General features: G+C 43.0%; 1 protein-coding gene across 1 annotated transcript in view; it reads left to right on the top strand.

Moving 5' to 3' along the window:
* Positions 1-24131, top strand: part of Brwd1 (bromodomain and WD repeat domain containing 1) — a 93275-nt gene that overhangs the window by 49177 nt on the left and 19967 nt on the right. Inside the window, exons 22-35 of the mRNA XM_032900371.1 lie at positions 1559-1653; positions 3138-3327; positions 5676-5801; positions 5885-5992; positions 7934-8058; positions 8855-8937; positions 11544-11655; positions 12633-12694; positions 17084-17239; positions 17743-17863; positions 19569-19694; positions 21141-21213; positions 21443-21484; positions 23340-23483. Coding sequence (XP_032756262.1) covers positions 1559-1653; positions 3138-3327; positions 5676-5801; positions 5885-5992; positions 7934-8058; positions 8855-8937; positions 11544-11655; positions 12633-12694; positions 17084-17239; positions 17743-17863; positions 19569-19694; positions 21141-21213; positions 21443-21484; positions 23340-23483 — 1563 coding nt within the window. The remainder of the gene's footprint in view (positions 1-1558; positions 1654-3137; positions 3328-5675; positions 5802-5884; positions 5993-7933; positions 8059-8854; positions 8938-11543; positions 11656-12632; positions 12695-17083; positions 17240-17742; positions 17864-19568; positions 19695-21140; positions 21214-21442; positions 21485-23339; positions 23484-24131) is intronic.

Here is a 24131-nt window from a genome sequence, read left to right on the forward strand (position 1 = left end):
CACATCCTTTTCAAGATGTTTGTGTCCTCCATCATCTGTGTGTTCAGTGTGATGCCAGCTAAAATCCACTACAGTTGCTTTTGAAGATGTTGGCAAACTTATAAAATAAGTTACACGGGAGCTGGAGAGATGGCTCAGTGGTTAAGAGCACTGACTGCTCTTCCAGAGGTCCTGAGTTCAATTCCCAGCAACTATATGGTGGCTCACAACCATCTGTAATGAGATCAGATGCCCTCTTCTGGTGTCTGAAGACAGCTACAGTGTACTCATATAAATAAATTAAAAAAAAAAAAAAAAAGTTACATGGAGAGAAGAAAAGTCCAGGACAGCTAAGCTAGGATTGCAGAATGTACTAAGGACAGACTGTGGCTGTCATTGTGGCTTGTTAATTGGCTGTTATTGTGGTTTGTTAAAGTGTGGTTTTGGGGTTGGGGATTTAGCTCATCGGTAGAGCGCTTGCCTAGCTAGCGCAAGGCCCTGGGTTCGGTCCCCAGCTCCAAAAAAAAAAAAAAGTAAAAAAAAAAAAAAAAGTGTGGTTTTCAAGAAAGTGGTATTGGTGGAAAAACAGACAGAAAGGTCATGGCAATGACATAGTTGGTCCCAAACAGACCAGTGGACAGCTGACCACAGGACAACTCAGTGCTTGCTGGGCACACACTGCACAAACATCTGTAGCCACCTTTGACATGAGTTTGCTCAGTCTAGCTCTGGTGGTCCATGCCTGGATCACTGAGGCCGAGGCCCTGTCTGTGAAGAAAGAGGAAATAACAGCTCAGAGTGAGTCACAAACTGAATGTAAATCTAAGAGTTTAACATTTGTAGAGCCTGAAGATAGAATACATAGGCGTTCTCATATAGCAATGTTATTTTATGTGCAGGTGTCAAGTTGGAAATTGACAAAATTGCACCAGAAAAGATAACTATTAGTTATTAGATAAATAGAAAAAAACAACAAAGTGAAAAAAATACTTGAAAAGCTTGCAGTCACTGTATATAAAGAGCTGTTGAAATGGAGTAATAGAAAAATAATCCTTTTTTCAATGGGAAAGCATCTGCCAGTCGCATCATTAGTAAAGACATAGTAGGAAATCACACTTTTGAAAGGTACTGGCCATCTCATCTCTGTGGTCCAAAGCAAAACAGCAGTCCAATGCAGAGATGCTCCTGTGTACCTCAGTACTAACATCCAAAGCCAGAGTCTGTCCTGAGCATGGTGGCTGTCAGCCTCACAAGTCCTCTTTGGAAATACCTTGACAAATAGAAGGATTTAGGAGCTGGGCTTGGTGTTGATATCTGTGATTCGAGGAAGATCAGGAGTTCAAAGCCTTTCTTCAGTACAGAGTTAGGTGGAGGCTAGCCTGATGAATGTTACTTTCTCTCAAAAGCCCTTTATGGGTTTGTTTATTAACAGTGCCTTGCTTTGTAGGTCTTGTTTAATTGCATTTCTACTAATATCTTGTGTTCCTTAAGCCTGCTAGTCTTGTTGGCATGATGTAGCAGTCTTGTGTGTTATGCAACCTGTAAGATCAAGATTTTTTTTTTCCCTTTGACCATCTAGGAAACATCTTGTGATCAGAGTGAAGGTTCTTGTTCTTCAGAGGATGATGAATGGAGAAGTGACAGAAGAAGTGGGAGTGACAGCGATAGCCCGAGGTACCGTGAGTGTCTGTCCCTGCCTCTGACAAAGACAAGTGCTTGACTAGCTCTGGACTGGATAGGACACCACACCCTACAATGCTTTACCAATTCTTAGTAAAGCATGCTGATACTAAGTATTCTTAGGCCATTTAAATGTGTGGGCAGCCTTCCATGTATTTATTATTAACTGTTCTAAATGTCTTTAGGAACCAGGTTTCAGAGTGAGGAGAATGAAAACTTGCATCTTTTTCATACTGCTTCCCTCTACAAAACTACACAACCGTCCCTGAAGCTTCTCTATTCCCGTAGTACACAGGCCATCTAGTCTTTTCTTTTTTCTTTTTCTTTCTTTTTTTTTTTAAGATTTATTATATATAATTACACTGTAGCTGTCTACAGACACACTAGAAGAGGGCCTCAGATCTCATTACAGATGGTTGTGAGCCATCATGTGGTTGCTGGGATTTGAACTCAGGACCTCTGGAAGAGCAGTCAGTGCTCTTAACCACTGAGCCATCTCTCCAGCCCCAGGCCATCTAGTCTTTGCCGTCTCTCTCTGTGGTGCTCTCTGCCTCAGCTTTTCTCCTTTGCTGTGTTGTAACTGGTACCTGACTGTTGGGACCTGATCCCTTGCTGTATGGTGAAGCTTGGTTGTGGGCGAGAACTTCCTGCACAGCCGTCCTTACCGTGACTTGTGTCTGGTGCTCCTTTCCTGCACTCACTTTAAGCTCCGTTTGGGGTGAGTTGCTTCCCTTGGGCTGGCTCACCTGGTGTTTGCATTGGTGTTCTGTGATGCAGGTGGATTAATGAATCTGTATCTGCCAGTGTCATGGAGGTGATGAGGCTCTTCTTAGGTAGGGTTCTCTGTGGTACTTTTTAGTAACTGTGTGTGCTTTCTGAGAGGGAAGTTACTGCTTGGCTACAGGCCTACCTTTGATCAGCTGTCATTTAGAGGGTACTTGACAGAAGAAGGTGCTGGACATGTGGCTGAGAGTAGAACACTTGCCTGGTGCACACAGGGCTGTGGCTTAGACCTCCAGTGCCACAGAACGTAATAAGCTCCTTACTTTATCTTGGGTTAAACAAAAATATTCCACATTATCTTCTTTCCAGTGTTGGTGAAGAGCTCTTTGTTTCTTTGTTCGTGTTATGTGTATGAGTGTTTTGCCTGAATGTAGTCTGTACCCAGGGCCAGAAGACAGCAGATGCCTTGGATCCACCAAGAAGGTTCTGGGAATTAAACCCAGGCCTGGAGGAGCAGCTGGTGCTCTCACTTGAGCCACCTGTTCAGCCCTGTTGACATTTCTTCCTCTGTCTTTGTCATAGCTGTAGTCTATGGTTCTTAGCTGGTAGTGTTAAGCAGGATGTTCAAGTTAAACCTAGGCTCTCATCTCCCTCTCTCCATGTTCATCTCCTTATTCCTCAGGGGTTCTGTTATGAACTTGCTGTTAGTGCTTAAATCCTGGTCCCATGAGATTTAAAGCTTTCTCCTCTTGCAGCGAATCTTCATCTCAGTACTCTGATTGGACAGCCGACACGGGGGTCCACTTGGAGCCTCCTTTAAGAACATCATGTCGACGTCGAGTAACTCGATTCTGCAGTACTTCAGAGGACGAAATGTCCATGGAGAACATATCTCCTCCTAAACGAAGGCGGAAAAGAAGGAAAGAAAGCAAGCCTAAACGGGAGGTAAGAAAAACAAACTGAGAAAAAAGAATGTGAACCTCTACTTCTATACAGTGTTCTTTTCTACATCTAGGGGTTTTTGTTTTTTTTTTTTCCTGATTCATCCATTCACTCATTCATGGGCATATATATGTACGTATATATGTATGTATGTATGTACGTATGTATGTATGTGTGCGTGCATTTCTTGCCTTCTTTCTAGTTTTCTCTTGTTTCTTCTCTTTTTTTTTTTAAAGATTTATTTATTTATTTTATATACAGCATTCTGCCTGCATATGTGACTGCAGGCCAGAAGAGGGCACTGGATCCCATTACAGATGGTTGTGAGCCACCATGTGGTTGCTGGGAATTGAACTCAGGACCTTGAGAAGAGCCATCAGTGCTCTTAACCACTGAGCCATCTCTCCAGCCCTCTTCTCTTAGTTTAAGATTGAATTCGGGGCCTCACACCTCACACTGTGCACACAGATCTTCAGTAGAGTGTGTGATGGTGCATAAGCCCCATGACTTTGTGGGTGTTCTCTTCAGAGCCCCTTACTGTGTCCATGAAGCTATGCCCTCCACTGCTGCACTGCTCCAGCCTGGCTCAGTGTCCGCCAGTTCAACTTTCCTTGAGTTTTATTTATGTAAACAGATGTTCCTAAGATTTTCCTTTTCATAATTGTCGGTCTCTCTCAGAAGCGGGGTTTTAGGGGTTTGTTGCAAAGGAGTTAGAGGAAGGAAGTTCCTATTGTTCTGAGTAGTGTTGATGTAGCTTTAGATCTGAACTGAGTTTGCTGCCAAGACAGACTTGAGGGGTTTTAGGACAGCAGTCAAACCAACATCAGCAGCAACAACATGGTTCTTGTCTCTGTGTAGCTTTGGCCATCTTGGCACTTGGCTGGCCTCTTGAGTGGCACTCAGCTGGCCTCTAACTCAGAGTGCTGGGTTAAGGCTGTGCCCCACCCCCGCTTGCCTCTCATTGCCATATTTGTTTCTATTTTTATCTTAAATGTTTTCCTGTGAGTGCAGCCCTGCTTTCTTTCTTATGTGTCAGTAGGTACTGTTTCTGGGTAACAGGTTCCCTGACAACTTAGGTGTAAGAAGAAGCATTTCTCATTTCTTGCTTGGGTGGGTCAGAAATGTAGGTGCTCTGGTTCCTGAGTCACAGGTCTGATGGTGGGAATATTCAGGGACTCCCCCCAAGCCTAGTCCTGTGGCCGTGGCCATGACTCTTCTTGTTTCATGTGCCTTTCCCTGCAGTTAGCTCCTTCACTGTTTTTTTTTTTTTTTAAAGATTTATTTTATTTATGTATGTATGTAAGTACACTGTTGCTGTCTTCAGATACACCTGAAGGGGACATCGGATCCCATTATGGATGGTTGTGAGCCACCATGTGGTTGCTGGGAATTGAACTCAGGACCTCTGGAAGAGCAGTCGGTGCTCTTAACCACTGAGCCATCCCTCCAGCCCTCCTTCACTGTTCTTATATCATGTGTAGAGCTGTGGGTCCAACAGTAAGTCGAGGGGTACACCCTAGTGCTTCCTGTATGGCTCCAGCCGTGTACTGTTGATTCTGTTTCATCTTACTTGCAGTGACTCATTGGATTTCCCTGAGCCTAAGAGGAGTAAGGAACAAGTATGGAGAACATGTGTTGAAAGTGTACCATCTCGAAAACCTTAACTGAAGAGATGACCTGTCCGTAGGGCTGGGGATGTTGTTCAGTTGGTTTCTGGTCTACCCAGCATTCGTGAAGTTCAGGTTCCATTTCTGGCACCGTAGGGCAGGCATGCTTTTGCTTATTTGTAATCTCCGCAGCCAGGGGTGAAGGCAGGCAAACAGCACTAGTCATGCTTGGGCACATGCTGAGCTGGAGGCCATTTTGGGATAAACAAAACCTGTTTCAGAATACTAAAATAAACAGATAAGAGTGCTAGCCACAAAGTACATAGTCTGACAGCTTGAGTTTGATCCTTGGAACTTGGAGGTGTGTGCATGCACACATGCAGTACACAAATTAAAGTAAAAAACAGTCACAAAAGGAGATTTCCTAATTATTACTAGGCTGTGTTCAAACTCAGTGCAGTCTTGGCAGAGTGGCTTATGCCTAGAAGACACGTACAAGGAAGCTCCTCTAGTGGGACAGGCCACCGGGGTGAGAGAGTGCTGGACTGGGTCTAGATAGCTCCATGGTGATTGTAGAAGCTGCAGGTAACAGGAGGGTGGGATCCAGACATAATTTTTTTAAAAAAGCAATAAATTCTGTGTGTATTGATTCAAAAACCCTACTGTGGATGGTGAAGTACTAGTTTCTAATTAAATGGTTAAATGTCCTCTTTTCTACCAAGCTTTACTCTCTTCTTCTTGCAGAGTCTGCGGAGGACGGCGCCAGCAGAACTTGCCAGTATGGAACACTTGTATGAGTTTCACCCTCCTGTGTGGATAACTGACACTACACTTCGCAAGTCCCCTTTTGTTCCTCAGATGGGTGATGAGGTGAGACAGAAACCTTTGTGTGTGTGTGGGGAGGTGCTCGTGAAAGTTCTGTGGTTGCCGTAAACATACACTTCCCTTTGCAGGTGATGTACTTTCGTCAGGGTCATGAAGCTTACATTGAAGCTGTCAGAAGAAATAACATTTATGAACTGAACCCTAATAAGGAGCCGTGGAGAAAAATGGATCTTAGGGTAGGTCACTGTTAAGGTCCAGAGCACGTGCAGTAGAATATGAATGTGGGGACAGATGGTAGCAAGAGCTGGAAAGGAGAGAATTCCCTGTCATAAACAGAGGGAATGCTGCTTTTCCAATCTGTTCGTAATATCTTCTTGTTGAAAGTGTCCATTTTAGCAAATGGCAAAGATTTTAATCAGTCATTCAGACACTTGATAAGGTGGTCGTGTGGCCCCTGCCTGCTTCCTGGTGGAGTAATTGGCATCAGAGTTGAAGGTAAATGGCTTTCAGGCCTTTATAGCCAGTCTTATTCCTGGTATCCTAGACAAGAAGTAGAAAGCTCATAAATGCATGAAGAAGGCAGTTCCTGTGGCCATGCACACACAGTGGCATGGGAGCCACGTGCTCATCATCGTGGCCACGTTGAGCTGCGCTGTGTTCTTGCACTGCCTGTTGCTGAAGCGTAGAACTCGGAGTGATGGAGGAAATGCATTCTGCAGTCTGTTTTGTTGCTTAGGACAGAGTAGCACTAGAATGTCAGCAGTGTTTACTGATGCTTTTATATATAGTGAGGTAGAAAATAAAAGAAAATTAAGTTTATTATGTTTGCCTGCATGTATGTCTATGTGAGGGTGTTATTAGATCTTGGAGTTATGGACAGTTGTGAGCTACCATGTAGTTGCTGGGAATTGAACCTGGATCCTGTGGAAGAGAAGTCAGTGCTCTTAACCACTGAGCCAATTTCCAGTCCTGAAAACATACTTTAAGTATTGAATTTTGTGGCCTGGTTTCTGTGATTTTTGGCTTTATGTCTACTTTACTATGCAATACAAATACATTCTCATACATGGGTTTAGTATTTGCATATTCATGATTATGTCATTTTAAAGCATGAAGTTCACACTGGGACGGTTGCAGGACTGTCAGTGGTGTTTGCGTTACCTGCGAGTGTGTTGCTGAAGGGGAAGAGTCCCCGAGTGTCACTCGTGCCTTTTGAGCGTGTTTCTCATGTGTGTGGTTTTTGAGGCAGCTGCTTTTGATAACAGCCTCTTAAGTACAGATTTTTTAATTGGTGACTTCATGTTCCTTAGTATAAGAATCCTGTGATGTGCATGTTTTAGGGGGAAAGAGGGGGTTTAGAGAAACTTTCACTTAGATAATGCCTAAGTTAGCTGCGAGCTAAATGTTACTGATTGAGATCTGTTTATATATTTTCCAACTGTGCTTTCTTTCTCTCTGTCCTTTTCTATGTCTACCATTCTTGTAGCTCAGGCTGGCCTTGAACTTCCCCTTCCTGCACCCTCTAAATTGCTTGGATGGCAAGTATGCTCAAGCAATTCTGAAGTAGGCTGTTGTGAAATTTGATGCCCTTCTGTCCTGCTGTCACCAGGCATACATGTGACACACAGATACATGCAGGCAAAACACATAAGCTAAAACTTGAAAAAAACAACTTATAAGCAAAATCCTATTGTGTAACACAAAATTACATAAAGATGTTTATTCTAAGGAGGAATTAAAATCTTTAGAAGCGCAGGTAAGAGAGCTTGCAGATATGAGTTCAGTTCCCACTTCTCATGTGGTTGCATGAGGGAGCCCACTCCTACACGCACTGCTTTGGCCTTTACATGGATGCTTTGGTACATGCATACACACACATAAATAAGTAGAAAAACAGACAATAAAATGTCATATTGGTAACTGCTTATTGTACTGATTCTGCACCTCTTTGAAATTCCTCTCCTCACACCTGTGACATTTTTGAGTGAGTACAGTGACTGCTTAGTGAGCATGTTTCTGCGTAAGATACTGCCCTGCAGATTAGCAGCCAGTGGCAGATTACATGTAGCGTTTGGAAGCAAAGGTAAGAATTGGCTTAGTCTAGTAGTAGTACATAGAGAATTACAGTATTGACAAACTGCCTTTGAGAGCCATTTCTAAGTACACGTCTATTACAGGATCAAGAATTGGTCAAAATAGTTGGACTAAGGTATGAGGTTGGACCACCTACGCTCTGTTGCCTCAAACTAGCATTTATAGATCCAGCAACTGGCAGACTGACAGATAAATCTTTCTCTATTAGGTATGTATTTCTACATATAGGTGGGTATAATTTCCACTGAATTAGTTAGATGTAGAGTTTTACATCCATAGGCTTTTCCCTTTTAGCTGCCTTAGGCATGTGGATCACTGTGCAAAGGCCATCCAGGCAGCAGTTAGGCAGGGAATCTGCTGCTTGGGTGGTTTTTCACAGTGCTCACACAGGTAGAAGATGAGAGGCTCTGCAGGAAATTTGTCACATGGTGGCTCCTAGTCACACATGATTGAGGATTGGATGTGCTGATCTCAGTTGAGTATACATTGCACGTTGCTGTTCTGGAGACTGAAAATGAAGACAGGGTCCCTCACTAAACCTGGAGCTCACTGTTTGGTTAGGCTAGCCAGCTAGGGATCTACCTTTCTGGCTTTCTCTGCCTTCCTAGCATTTACCTCTGACTTCTGTGTGGACCTTGGCAATCTGAACTTAGTCCTTATATTGCCCTAAAAGCACTTATTAAAGGAGTCATGTCTAGTACCCTTTATCAGCTATGGTTAGATATGCCTGGGAAGATGGCTCAGCCGAGAAAAGCCCAAGTTCCACCAAGCTGGGCAGGAAGAGATAGGTGGATACCTGGTACTCACTGGCTTGCCAGGCAAGCTCCAGACCAGTCTTAAAGAACGAGGTGGGTGGCATTTAGGAAATGATACTCAAGATGGTCCCCTGAAATCTACCCTTTCTGTGCACATGTACCCAGAAGTTTGAGATGACAGATAAGATAGTACCTGAGTCTTTTGAATATTGCTGCTTTCCACTGTGGTAATTTTTAATTTTCTTTTAGATATCATGATATGCCAGATGTTATTGATTTTCTTGTGTTGCGCCAATTTTATGATGAAGCAAGACAGAGAAACTGGCAGCCTAGTAAGTCTGTCTGTCCTTACTGAGTTACAAAGTCTTCACAGCCTTCGAGCTGCTGCTCGCACAGAGTACTTTGATTTATGGTTTATATAAACAATTTCTAGAAGCATAAGTGACCTTGAAATGTGTCTGCTTAGTGCTTGCGCTAACTGGTACCTATTCCTTATATACTTCTTAGCTAATGACATTGCTTCTGCTTATTTTGTGCATGATTGGAAAAGACTATCTTGTTCTCATTTTAGAGGCAGGGTAGCTTTGGCTCACCTGGAACTCCCAGAACCACCCGCCTTTGCTTCTACCTCCCGAGTACTGTGGTAAAGGCATGTGCCTCACATTTAGCTGTATGCAGTTATCTTTAATATAGTACTTGTTTATTTTGTACTTCAATAGGATTTAAAACTGCTTCTCAACCTGTGGTTGAGACCCCTCTGGGGGATGAATGGTCTTTTCATTGGGGTTGCATATCAGGTATTTACAATTTTTAACAGTAGCAAAAAATTATGAAGTAGTAACAGAAATAACCTTATGGCTGGGATCTCCACAACTTGAAGAACTGTATTAAAGGATGCAGCATTTGGAAGGTTTAGAACTACCTTAAATTTAAAATATTTATAAACCATTTAATCTGATGGTTAAAAAAATAATTCCTAATTTAACACAAAATATATTGTGGTGCAAGCTGAGTGGTGGTGGAGCACACCCTTAGTCTCAGCACTCGGGAGGCAGGGACAGGTGGGTCTGCGTCTGAGGTCAGCTTGGTCTACAGAGCAAGTTCCTGAACAGTCAGGGCTACACAGAGAGACCTTGTCTTGAAGACATGTTGTGGGAGGTTGGGGATTTAGCTCAGTGTAGAGCACTTGCCTAGCAAGCGCAAGGCCTTGGGTTTGGTCCCCAGCTCAAAAAAGAAAGAAAAAAAAGAAAACATGTTATGGAGTGCTCACAGTATTTTACTTTTGATAAGACAAACTGAATGTGAGTTAAGTGATAGGACTTGAGGAACTGGTCCTTTAGTAAGTAGACAAGCCAGAAAGACGACTCAACTGTTAACGGACACTTGTTCCTCTTCCATAGGAACGGAGTTGAATTCCAAACGCCCATGCCAGGCAGCTCATAACTGTCTGTAACTTCATCTCCAGGGGATTTGACACCCACACTCTCCTTTCTACATGCATGCATGTTCTTTGTTTATGGATTTACCCCACTTGCCACCTCTACCCTGTTTTTTTTTTTTTTTTTTTTTTTTTTTTTTAAATCTTGGAAACAAAAAGAAATGCAGACATTTGGATCAGTAGGATGGCTTAGATGGTCCCCCTGTATCCCAGCCTGATAGCTGGAGTCTGGTCTCTAGAATCCACATGGTATGTAGAGCCAGTGACACCTGGAAGTTGTCCTGACCCCCACATCACACCTTCCCCCAAGCCCCACATAGTCCTTGTGTTTAGAGGAAGTTGCTTGCTCTGCTGTCAGCTTTACAGTTCACGATTATCTTGTAGCTCTCTTCAGACACCAGCAGAGGGCATCAGATCCCATTACAGATGGTTATGAGCCACCATGTGGGTGCTGGGAATTGAACTCTGGACCTCTGGAAAAGCACTCAGTGCTCTTAACCACTGAGCCATCTATCTCTTCAAAGTTGTCCTTTGAGACAGGGTCTCACTGTGGCTATAGCTGGCCTGGAACTCACAAGAGTGGTCAGAGAGCTGGATGTGGGTGACTTAATTTGCTGTTTATAAAACACTCTGCTAGCTTATGTGTACAAGGCATAGATGAAATGGGTGGAATTTTAATTGACTGAATGAAGTCCAATCAGGATTCACTGTAGTTGTAGGATACATTTAAATCCTTTAGTCTTAAGCCACTCCTGCAGGTTAATAACTACATTGTGTGTGGGTGTGGGTGTGTGTCGGGGGGAGGGGATAGGGATAATAGGGATAGGACACAGCTCTACCCCAGACCCATTCTACCCTTTGTTTGATTTGTAGAGGATCCTCTGCAAAAGCCTGTTAGAAGGATTGGCTTTCTTACTGTTGAATTACTATAAAATGGTAGGATTGATTAATGGCTATGTAGTTCTTTTAAATAATAATCATAATGCATTTTTAATGGTTCAGAGTACTTTCAGACTTGATTTTTAACTTTTTCTTTTAAAATTTACTTATTTTATGCTTGTAAGTAGGCTCCAGTGAGGTCAGGATTTTAGGAAGGCCATTCCCGAGTACCTGGAGATTGAGCTCAGGGTTTCAGGATGGAGCCAGGTGCTTCCTTCATCCATTAACCTGTCTCACTGCTCCCAAACTCCAGTTGCTCCTGTGTTTTTGATAGGTTTTAGAGCACACTTTATGCTGTGTTTGTAGCGACAAGTAAGCATAAGGGGGCCGTAATCCTCCGCACACAGTAGTGAGGTGACGTTAGTCTTGTCCCTCTCCTCGTGTGCTGGTGGAATACAGAGCTTCAGCACCCTCTGTGATGTGCCCTTAACCCTGAGGATTTTGAATTTTCTTAAACTTTATGCTTGATCTCTGTTCTTTGTGTATTGCGGTATTTCATAGGTAAAAGGTGTACATAGTGTTTGCAAATGCATGCCTCAGACTTGATCATTTCTTTTACAGGCGACAGATTTCGATCTATAATTGATGATGCTTGGTGGTTTGGAACTGTGTTGAGTCAAGAGCCATATCAACCACAGTATCCTGACAGTCATTTCCAGTGTTACAGTGTTAGGTTGGTATACAGAATCCTGACAGTCATTTCCAGTGTTACGGTGTTAGGTTTGTTTACAGAAAACATCTCAGATCACAGGTAACTAACATGCTTTAGGCCAGTGTCATTTTAAGCCATTGATTCAGTCTGAGCTCCAGAGTGTCTAATATTTCTGAGTCAGTCACAGTTCAGCATTGATACTGTATCATTAGTAAAATACAGAAGGCCTTCACCGTTCTGCTGACTGTATAGATCAAAACCTGACATTCATGCTTCCACAGTGTCTTGTGTATTTTTACCTCACTCTGAGAAAGGTCTCATAGAGATTCTGATGTTTTTGTAAACCTTACAAAAATTGTCATAATTTATTTTTATGTGGGTGGATATTTTGCCTGTGTGCACCGTATGTACACACCATTTTGCTTGGTTCCCTTGGAGGCCACTTGGAGTTACATTACAGAGAGTTGTGAGCTGCCATGTGGGGGCTGGGAATTAAGTCTTTGTCCACTGGAAGAGCAGCCAGTGTCCCTAACTGTTGGCTTATCTTTTTAGCCCTTGCATCAGGCTTTGCACTTTGTTTGTGGGTTTGGGTCTTGGCCTTTGTGTTTTGGAGATAGGGTTTTACTTATGTCGACCTGGCTGTCCTGGCACTCTCCCCCTGTGCTGCCGCTCACGCTGTGAACCACCACAGTGGCAGTACTTTGCTTTTGTTGTATCTTTCTCAACTCTTTTTTTGGTTCTGTGTTTTTTTTTTTTTTTTTTCCTTCCCCTCCCGGACCTGGGGACTGAACCCAGGGCCTTGCGCTTCCTAGGCAAGCGCTCTACCACTGAGCTAAATTCCCAACCCCTTTCTCAACTCTTTTGACATCGATGTTAGAGATGTACTTACTGCAGTGAGACCGCTGACTTCCATATTTCCTCTGTATCTGGTGCCTTGCTATTCTGTAGTTGTTTTGGGGAAAGGCTAACCGGTGCTTTGTTTGTTCTTTGTTAAACAGGTGGGACAATACCGAGATTGAAAAGCTTAGCCCATGGGACATGGAACCAATTCCTGACAATGGTATGTAATTGTCATAACAGTGTACATAGTAGGACATGTTTGTGACTGTCTATAAATTTCCTGAAGCTGTCACAGTCTTAGAACTTGGCTAGAAGAAAACAGTTTGCCTATTTTCTTGTTCCTTTTGGTCTTGGCATCTGTGTTATGGGTGTTTTAGCATCGATTGTCACATGACCATTTTGCCTGGGCACATGTGTCCCTTCTTTACTCACTCATCCTGTCTTGTCCTGCTTTCCTTAAGAGGAGCAGATCTAACTCACTCTCTGCCCGCCCATCTGTGCTCTTGAACTGTATCTTGAAGTGCGGTCCCTTCTCCAGCACTGACTGACTGACCCCTACTCTGCAAGGACATGGTAGTAGCTGGAGTTCATTTTCTTTGGGGTGGTCAGGTTTGCTGATGTCTGTTGCCCCTTGTGAAGGCTGTATTGAGTTGTTCCTGCTCTGCCTTTCAGAATAGCAACTGTTAACATTTTTTCACTACTTTAATTATCATTTATACTTACATAATTTAACAAGGACACCTGTTATTCCAAAACCTCTCCATTTTTTTAATAACGTGAAATCACCAGTGATGATCCTTGTGATATACCCTTTTTGTTTTGTTTTTCAAGGCAGGATTTGTCTCTGTAACAGAGCCCTGGCTATCCTGGACTTGGCTTTGTAGACCAGGCTGGCCTCGACCTCACAGAGGTCTGTCTGCCTCTGTCTTCTGAGTGCTGGGATTAAAGGCATGCACCACCACACCTGGTTTGTGATATGATATTGTTTATAACTTAGGCTAGTATGTACTGGTCTGAAAAAACATTTTACTGTATGTAAAGACAGCAAGATCAGTAAACCATGTCCCTTCCAGCACTTAGTGTCCCGTGTCAGCTGTGTCCCTCTTGCCCTGATGGCAATGGCTTTAGTGACACTTCTGCAAAGGAGATGTTTAATGCTGAAGATTTTATATAACCTGTCTAAAGTGATTGGGTTCTCAGTCTGTGGCCAGTCTCCTTAAGTGCTGTTTGTGCCTGCTTTTAGTAAGGTATGTATATTCAGAGCCAGTGACCATGCTGTGTAGACTAGTCTAGCTAACTTTGACGCTTGTTAGCGTACATAATATTAATAGTTATAGGCGTGTAGCTAGTAGTACCTTATGACCATCTTCTAGTCACAGACATGTTTTCCTCCATTGTCATGTTCAAGAGTGTCTCCCCATGTCCACAATGTGTCAGAGTTTTCTCAATATATACTTTTGTTATCACTGTCTTAATGTACTTATAAAACCTTTGTTTTTAAATAATTTCAGACGCACAAGTATTAGGAAGAACTGTTCAGCCGTTTTATCTGCTTGGTCAGGTCTGTTGTTAGTCAGACAGTCATCACTTTCACAGCACTAATGTAGGGCCTGCTTCCATTTGTCCTGTCTTACTGTTGTTCCTGGACGGTGCTGGCTGCAATTGTTCAAGCCATAGCCTTTAGTCTTTGCTCTCCTAGTCTTCCTCTGCCTTTTGTGGCCTGACTCTTCTCGCTACAGGGCAGTTATCAGGTATTTCCTGGCATGTCCCTCAGTTTTCCTTTGAGCTTTTCTTATAATTACACACACCTCCTCTCTCTCTCTCTCTCTCTCTCTCTCTCTCTCTCTCTCTCTCTCACCCTCCCTCCCCTCCTCCCCCTCCCTCCTTCCCCCCCCCCTGTGTGTGTGTGTGGGTGATATTTTAATATTTATTGTGTGGTTGCATGATGTGAATATGCCATCCTAGTGCTGGCATCGTCAAGCCACAAGAGGGTGTCAGATTTTCGGTACCTAGACATAAAAGCATTTACAAGCCACTGAGGGTAGGTCCTAGGAGTTAAACTGGGGCTGTTGGGAAGATCAGGAAGTGACAGTGACTGCGGAGTGCCATCCGTGGCTTCTAAATGAGTGTTACTGAAGTCCTCTCTATCGGTGCCTCTCCTAGATCCTCTGCTTTTCTTACTGAACATAACTGTGAAGTAGATTACAGAAGTGCTAAATCTTGCTGTTGTATTTTGGGGGGGGAGGGGGAAGATAATTTTGTAATTATATTTATGTACAGAAAACTTAGTGTCCATTTAACCCAGTTCACTGGTGAGTTCTTTAGCCTTTGCCCTTTCCAGTTTGGCAATGTGAGCCACAGGCTTAGGACCCAGTGGCAGCGGATCTCGTCACATCTGTCATTATGATTGGTCCTAACAGCTTCCACCAGCTTAGCCAGAGCACCCTTGTCTTCCGAGTTCACCTGTGTGAACACAACAGTGGTGCACGTCTTCCTGTGGACCAGGTGCCCCAGCCTGGCCTTTCCCTTGATGATGCAGTAGGGCACCCCCATCTTTCGACACAGGGCAGGCAGGGAAACCACCAGCTCAATGGGGTCTACATCATGGGCAATCACCACCAGTTGAGCCTTCTTGTTCTCCTCCAAGGTGGTGACTGTATTGACCCCTGCTCGGAGGACAGGTGGTCTCTTAGTTGGGACGTCCCCTTTGCCAGCAGCTTTCTTCTCAGCGTGGGCCATCTTCTCAGCACGGGCCAGTAGCCTTTGCCTCTTCTCCTACCTTGTCTCTGGCTTGTACTTGTGGGCAAGCTTAAGCAGCTGAGTCGCTGTTTGCCTGTCCAGGGCCTGGGGGAACTGGTTAATGGCAGGAGGTACTGTGAGCCGCCTATAGAGGATGGCTCTTTGCCAATGCAGCCTGATGTAGCGGGGCCATTTGACAAAGCGTGTGAGATCTCTTTTGGACTGGATGTCCTGCGTTTTCTTGGACCTTTTCTCAAAGGATTGACCACCTTTTTGGCCTCCTATTTCTTGATGACGACGGTGGGGGCTGGGGCCGCCTCCTTCCCCTTGGCCTTCTTTTCTTTGGGCATCTTGCTCGACTGGAGGAGAGAGCTGGATCTTCTCATCTTTTTCTGTTGCTCGAAGATGGCAGCATGGAAATCAGAAATCGTTATAGGTTCGTTTACCGTTTATACCTTAAGGCTTTTCCTTCCAAAATTGGAACAAGAGTGAGATTTCACTCTACCTGATCACAACTTCAAAGATCACACAAAGAAATCAGCAGCTGATGTTCTATAAAGCATATTCCTGGAATTTTAAATATTTTGAGAGTTGCCATGAGCACTGTTGCATTAAGCCTTTAGATTAGAATCTGTTGGAATGTTTTTCATAAGACCATGATCCACTCCTGTCAATTAGTATTCCAAAACCATCATTACCTATACAGAGGGTAGCCCTGGCTGTCCTGGGGTTGAAGGTATGCCTACCACATCTGGCTAGATGCCACTACTTGTCTGTGTTTTAGAACTTGCATTTAATGAAAATAAATATTTTGAATTATGTTTGAGTTTCTCCCTAAGAGGTCTTATCTCCACCCCTACTATTTCAGTCTCTATTTATGTGCTTCCTTCAGTTAAAGGAATTAGCCCTTTATGTTGGTGGAATTATTTTATCCATTTTGTCATGAGAGAGAGAGAGAGTGTGTGTATATTTTAGCCATTTATGTATTGAGGCGTGCGTGCGTGCATGCATGCATGTATGCGTGCGTGCATGCATGCATGTATGAGTGCATGCGTGCATGGTTGTGGGCGGCCTTTGGCTTCTGAAACCCCCCCCCCCCCCACACACACACTAGCATTGTAGGTATGCACCATCACACCTGGTATTATGAGGGTTTGAGGTGAAACCCACAAAGAGCTAGGCAGGCTCTGTATCCGTTGAGCTGCATCTCTAGACCATGTCTTGAGCTTTTAGGAATTACTCTTTGAACTTTAAGTTGTCTGCAGAGATTTGCTTTCTGAACTCTCTGGGCTAAGGTTGCCTTGGTGGTGGTGGTTCTTTTCAGATTTCACTGGGCGATAATTTGTGCTTGCTTCACGTAAAGTTTGCAACATCAGTGAAGAAATTAGAAAGTTGAAGATCTGCTTTTTCTTTTCTCCAGTGTTTTGAGACTTACTCTGTGTAGACTAGGCTGTTGTGGAACTCACAGAGGATCCACCTGCCTCTGCCCTCCCAAGTGCTGGAATTAAAGGTGTGATCCATTACCACCCAGCTTGAGTCTGCTTTCAACAGCAGAGGCAGCCAAGTTTGAGAGCTTTTCCGATGGACTGAGTGTAGTATTCATTGAATTTAGAAGTTGACTCAGGCTGGAGAGGCTCAGCGGTTAAGAGCACGGACTGCTCTTCCAGAGGTCCTGAGTTCAATTCCCAGCAACCACATGGTGGCTCACAACTATCTGTAATGGGAACTGATGCCCTCTTCTGTGTCTGAAGACAGACAGCTACAGTGCACTCATGCGTGTAAAATGAATAAATAATTCTAAAAAAAAAAAAAGTTGACTCTACCTGCTCATCTGTTTCTTCTTTCATTGTCTTTAAAATGAAATTCATAGTCGATCCTCCAGAAGAATTGGGAGCAAGCATCTCTGTCACTTCAGATGAGCTAGAGAAATTGCTCTACAAACCACAAGATGGTGAATGGGGCCAGAGGTCAAGAGATGAGGAGTGTGAGCGGATCATCAGTGGCATAGACCAGCTCTTAAACCTTGGTGAGTTTCCTCAGGCTGAAAGCCCAAGTTTTAAGTTTTCCATAAAAGAATTAATTGAGGCTCCGTCCTTTACTTGATTCTTCTTGGTTCAGGGGCTACATTAAGTGGAACTCTGAAATAGTTTGTACCTAAATATCACCTATAGGTGAGGAATTCATTGTTAAGAATCTTGGACTGGGGGTTGGGATTTAGCTCAGTGGTAGAGCGCTTGCCTAGGAAGTGCAAGGCCCTGGGTTCGGCCCACAGCCCGGAAAAAAAAAAAACCAAAAAAAAAAAAAAAAAAGAATCTTGGACTGGGGCTGGAGAGATGGCTCAGCGGTTAAGAGCATCGACTGCTCTTCCAGAGGTCCTGAGTTCAATTCCCAGCAACCACATGGTGGCTCACAACCATCTGTAAAGAGATCCGATGCCCTCTTCTGGTGTGTCTGAAGACAGCTACAGTGTACTAAATGAATAAATCTTTAAAAAAAAAAAGAATCTTGGACTGTTCCTTTCTCTTCCAGATATAGCAGCAGCTTTTGCAGGCCCGGTGGACCTGTGTACATATCCAAAGTACTGCACAGTGGTGGCCTATCCTACCGATCTCTATACAATCCGAATGAGGCTTGTTCATCGATTTTACAGGTTCGTAGTGAATCATTGCAAAAGTGCCACAGAAAGCTGTGAGGCCACAGTCACTAATGTAGCAGATGTGCAGGTTGCTGGTAATTAGCGTGTAAGCTTTGGGTGCTGGCGAATATACTTTTCTGTTGGGTGGTGCTTGTTCCATGTCTTTGAATAGGTGTGGGTAGTCAGACATAAGGTGACACACCAAACTTTGTTCCTCAGTTGTTTGGGTGTGTGGACTAGAACTTTACTTCTTAAGATTTTTATTTGTCGGGGTTGGGGATTTAGCTCAGCAGTAGAGCACTTGCCTAGCAAGCGCAAGGCCCTGGGTTCGGTCCCCAGCTCCAAAAAAAAGAAAAAGGAAAAAAAAAATTTTTTTTTATTTGTCTCTGTGTATGCAGGTTCCAAGAGGGAGTCGCACTTCCTGGAAGGTACTTAGGGATGGTGTGATTATCCCCCATGTGGGTTCTGCAAATGAACTCCTGCAAGAGCAACAAGTGCTCTTAACCATTGAACTTTCTAGTTTAATTACAACTTTTATATTATTACTCAGGAAAAATGGAAAAAAACTTAGGAAACAATATAATTCATTTTTTTGATACTGTATGTAGAGATCTAGGTATATACTACTTTGTGATGTAAATGCCTTTTTTTGAAGTAAAAGAAATGTGATCCAAATCTTTAATGCTTATCTTGAGTTGTAGCCAAGATTGGGATGGTTAGAATCTTGCCCTCTTTCTCTGATTTAAAATCTTAGCTGCTACATTTAAAAGATTTCCTGAGTTAATAATTGTACCTGCCCTTTCTGAGTCAGGATTATTTCCCAGATGGATTGGCTTTTTGTTGTTGACTTCTACATCATCAGTAATTTTAAAAGTCACTTATTTGTAATGGTTTTTATAGTAATTGATGGTATTTCAGTTTTTATACTTCTGTTACTTGATGAAATTTTTGTAGTACATATAAATACTAATCCACAATTATAGCATGTATATCTATATCTATATATGTAGTCATATGTGTGTTTGAATTAGAAACCTATTTGTAATAAAACTGACTCAAAAGTTGACAGTGCACACTTGTTCTGTAGTGAGGAATGGGTGAGCACGGGGAGACTGCTCTGCGGACTTCTCTGGTGCACTCTCCCTACTCCCTTGATATTGGGTCTCTTCCATAAGACACTGGGGCCACCTGACTGTAGTGAGCTCTTGGGATCTGCCTGTCTCTTATCTCCAGTGCTGGAGTTAGAGACAGTCGCAGCCGTGCTTACCTCAGTTTTACATGGGTGTTGTAGGATCCAATCAGGACTTCATGGTTGTACAGCAAGAAGCAATTGTATGTACTGAGTAATTTCCCCAGCCCCATTTGTTAAGTTTTAACAGCTTCAAAAGGTGCTGATAGGCATGGTAGAAAAATAGAAAGGCTGTTTTGTTGAGAGAGAGACAGACAGACAGGTGTGCGCACACTCGTGTAGACACACACACACACACACACACACACACACACACACACACAGAGACAGACTGCACACACGTGCATGATTTAAGTAGTTAATTAGTTTCTGTAATTCACTGTCTAATGTAATGCTCTGATGATAACATTAAGTTATTTATTACCCTTGCACTAATGATTTCTTGAAGGTGTGCTGTCACTCACTGAATAGGCTCACATTGCTAGATGTTGGTTATTTTCATTTTTAAAATAAGTTACTTTTCTGTTTAAGGCGGTTATCTGCATTAATTTGGGAAGTCCGATATATAGAGCATAATGCAAGAACATTTAATGAACCTGAAAGTGTAATTGCAAGATCAGCTAAAAAAATAACCGAGCAGCTTCTGAAGTTTATCAAGTAAGTGACCTCATGCACGGCACAAATGTGACTGACATTGTGCGTTAATAGCCATCCAGCTTCCCATTTTTACTGCCTGAATTCTTCGCATGTTATACTTGAAGCAGCATTTCTTTGCATACTTGTGATTATAATTTCATTAAAGGAGTGTGACCAATTCAGTTGCGTTTTTTAATTCTTTATTACATATATGGGTATTTTGCCTGCTCGTCTGTTTGTGTACTTACTTGCCAACTCCCTATGGAGACTAAAAGAGAGCGTTGGATTTCTGAGACGAGAGTTACAGATAATTGTTACCCACCATGTGGTTCCTGGGACTCAAACCCAGATTCTCGGGAAGAGCAGCCAGTGCTCTTAACCACTGAGCCATTTCTCTCTTTTCCCCTCTAACTTTTAATTGAGTCATGTACTCCAGTCCACTTCTCCTTTGTCCCCTTGTCATCCTTGGCCCTCGCAACCTCTGACCCAAAAGAACATAAAAAGCAAACAGAAAGCATAGAGAACATTTTGCTGTGGGAGCTGTAGTGTGTACACGGTGTGTCCCACTGTACATCTGTCCGTCTTCCCATTGTCCTGCAGTGAGCCACACCATCAATACTGGCTCTTCACCGGCCCTCCTCAGTTCTCCTATGGTGCCGCGTGTCCTAGAGATCTACAGAGATCTACAGCTGTGGATCAGCAGGACCATCCTTTCGGTGCCCCAGCAGTCCACAGTGATGTACAGTGGGGCGGGCCAGCCCACACCCTGGATCATAGCCTGGCTGAGCTGGTCAGCTGATCCATCTCTTTATCCCTAACTTTTATATTTTTTAAAAATTTAAAGCAAAGCATTTAAATTAATTTGATGTGTATAGTGTTTTATTTACATGTATTTTATGCATCGTGTATACTTGGTGCTTAATGAGGCCAGCAGAGGGAGGTTATTGGATCCCTTAGATTGGGAGTTAGAAATGGTTGTGAGCCCACTGTATGGGTGCTGGACCCAGTTCCTCTATAAGAGCAGTGCGTGCTCTTAACCTAGGAGCCACCTCTCCAGCAAGCCTGATTAACGTATACCACTCTTGCCTATTCTGTCATTTCTGTGTAGGCATCCTTAGCACCTCCCCTTTGCCCACTTGCTGACTTGTGAGGGTTTGCTTTGTCTCTTACCCTCTATCTGAAATCTCCTCCTCTTCTGGTATTTGCAGTATCAGCATTACTGTGTGGTAATGCCTAGGAAAAGCTGTGTGTGCTCAACCTAGACAGGCTGCTTGGAGTGTCATTGTTTTTGTACTATCAACTTGACTTTGTTGTTATTCTAAACTAGGGTACTAATGTAGTATTTTCACAGAGGTCTGGTTAAAATCGTCCTTCTTTTGGTGAAGTTCGGTGTTCATAGGCAGGAACTATTTGTATTTTCATGTGAAGTGCCTGCTTCAAATGATTAACTGGAAATTTCACTTGTAGGAATCAAGATTGTACAAACATATTGGAACTCTGTAACACATCTGACAGTGATGGCGACAGTGCTGATGACTTGGTATGTATGGAGTTAACTTTATAGTGGCATGTTGATCAGACACTGACTTAAAAATGAGAATAGAGAAACGTAGGGCATCCAACCTCAGATTTTGTGATATATTGCAGTTTGCTATGAAGGTAGGAATTGATTAAAAATTCCCATGGTTAAGCAATGTCTCTGACACACATTTGCTCTGATGATGATCTCTGGTGAGACTTCCATAGTAAGGTTCTCTGATTTATCCTAGGACGATAGTGATCTTCCTAAAACGTCTTCTGGAAGGAGGAGGGTAAGTTGCTGTGCATGGCTAACTTTGGATTCTGTGTTCTCTGTTCAAAACCAAATATTTATCTGGATTACAGTTTCTGGTCTTGAAAAACTATGTGATGATTCTGGGTATTTTAGTTTGGTTTATAAGAGAAATAGAAATCACTAAGTTCTGGTTACTTGAAAAATGTTGAGTTGATAGTTGCTGTTGGAATGGAGCTCTCACAGATGAAGTAAAATAATGGACCCTCCAACCCCCACTCCAGCCGCAAAAAACAAACAAACAAACAAACAAACAAAAAAACCCAGTAAAGGCAAGTAGGGCCGGGCATTGACCTGACCTGTGCAGCAGAGCACAGAATCCAAGCAGTGTATACAACTGTCAGGTAGAGCAGCAGCTGTCCCCACAGTGGGTGATTACGGCTTTCAGGACAAGGTGGCCCCTCATGGCTGCATGTTAGTGAAGGGAGTGCTGGCGAGAGCATGAGAGCATTCTTCAGTGGCATGCCGTCAGGCTCAGAGACGGTTTTCTGGGAACAGTGAAGGAAAATGGTGAGATCTTTTCAGGAGGATGTTGAGTAGGATTTGATAACTGAATTATTTATTTAAAATAGAGATTTGTTGAAAAGATGAGGCTCTGTGGGAGAAGGGACAGAGCATGGAACTACACTTAGGAAACCGAGAACTCTAATGTGGCTTGTCACCAGAAGCTTTAGCACTAATGCAATAAATGAATGAGTAGACTATTCATACCAGAATGGGTAAAATATATTAACACATCACTCAGAAGTTCACCCAGATGCTCCTTCAATTTAGAGTTAAGTAAATATATATTTAACTCTACATTTATATTCTAGGGCACATACCTTTTAATCTCAGAACTCAGGAGAGGCAGGCAGGTCTTTTTGAGGCCAACCTGATTTGCATACCTAGTTCCAGGCCAGCCAGGACTGTGTAGTAAGAATCTCAAAAAGCAAGTCAAGCAGCCAAACACGCAATCTCTTATACAGTGATTGTCTTAATTAACATCGAAGAGTTAGACATGCATTTGTGTTGTCTGATTTCCATTTCCGTGTTGCTTCATTTCCAACAGAACTGCCACGCTTTCCTCTGTGTTCCTTTGGCAGTGTCCGCTGTTGCCAGTGACACAGCTGCTCCACTAGTCAGAGGTGCATGTGCTTCAAGTAGAAGTGTGATATGACTCTCCCTAAAGTTATGCTGACTCCATGATAGGAATTCTAAGGGGGTGGGGGGGAGAGCGCGCGCTCTTGCCTTGCCCACATTGTAAAGCCCTCTCCCAACGCATACTTTCTGTTTACTTTGATTCAAACAAGATCATAGCTTTTGCCATCTCTGACACACACACTCTTCTGTCTTCTTTGTGGTTACATTGGTCCATATAGCTAATCCTAGTATCTGAGGCACTGCATCAGGGCTACTATCTTTAATTGCTGTCTACAATGGACCTTATCCATCTGAAGAAGCTGTAGTCCTAGGCAGTTTTCTGCCCCATTTTCAATTTTGTGAACAAGATGTACAGATGTGAGCCTTGGCAGAACTTCTTGTTAGATGTCTAGCTAGCACCTGCTGCTGCTGTGGCATCTTGTTCTAGGAACTGATCTCGGTGTAATTTCCATTTTACGGAAGTGTATGGAGCACATCATAAGACAGGCCTGAATTTTATAGAAATCTTTTTTTTCCCAGCTAGATAACAAGGTGAAAACTGCTACAACTTAATCTACAATACGGAAAACAAAAAGGCCCAATTCTTTTTTTTCTTTTCTTTTTTTTAAAGCCAACATCAAACACCATAAAGTGTATGTCCTCTCCCCATTGCCTACCTAGGCTGAAATAACTACAAATAAATATGTTTTCAGGTCCACAACTGGAAAAGGAGGAGTAGAGCCAGCAGCTGTATAGAGAGCGACTGGAGGAGGCAGTGCAAGGCCTTGCTTATTCTGATCTTCCAGTGTGAGGACTCGGAGCCCTTCAGACAGCCCGTGGACTTGGTTGAGTACCCAGTAAGCATCCTTGCACCGAATATTGGTGATTTTTATGTGGGTAAAACAGTGGTATTGCAGAGTTAGGTTAAACCTTAACTAACTAACAGAGTAAGAGGACTAGCTTTTACTTAGGTTAAACCTTAACTAACTGAGTAAGAGGACTATCCTTTACTTAGGCTAATGTATGTCCCTTACCCCACTAGGCTAGTTGTAGTGTAGACATAGTAACTCACTTAAGAATTCAGACATAGTTGCACAGTGTAGTGTGAAATGGGAGATATATACACAAGCATTGCTGTAGGCACAGGTGTTACTACAACTAATTTACCGTGGCTGCAGAGATGGCTCAACAGTTAGGAGTGCTTGCACAGGACTGGAGTCTGGTTCCCTGTATCATGTCAGGCAGGTCATGAGTAACCTGTCTCTCCAGAATGGTCTAAAACCTTCTTTGGGCATTGTACACATATCCTAACATATAAATTAAGATAAAATAAAATCTTAATATTTGATACTTCCTATCCTACTATTCTTTGCTGCATTTATAGATCTTTTAAACATCAATCCTGGGGTTGGGGATTTAGCTCAGTGGTAGAGCGCTTGCCTAGCAAGCGCAAGGCCCTGGGTTCGGTCCTCAGCTCCGAAAAAAAGAAAAAAGAAAAAAAAAAT

This window comes from Rattus rattus, chromosome 4, assembly GCF_011064425.1.
Source record: "Rattus rattus isolate New Zealand chromosome 4, Rrattus_CSIRO_v1, whole genome shotgun sequence".
In the NCBI taxonomy this organism is placed as follows: Eukaryota; Metazoa; Chordata; class Mammalia; order Rodentia; family Muridae; genus Rattus; species Rattus rattus.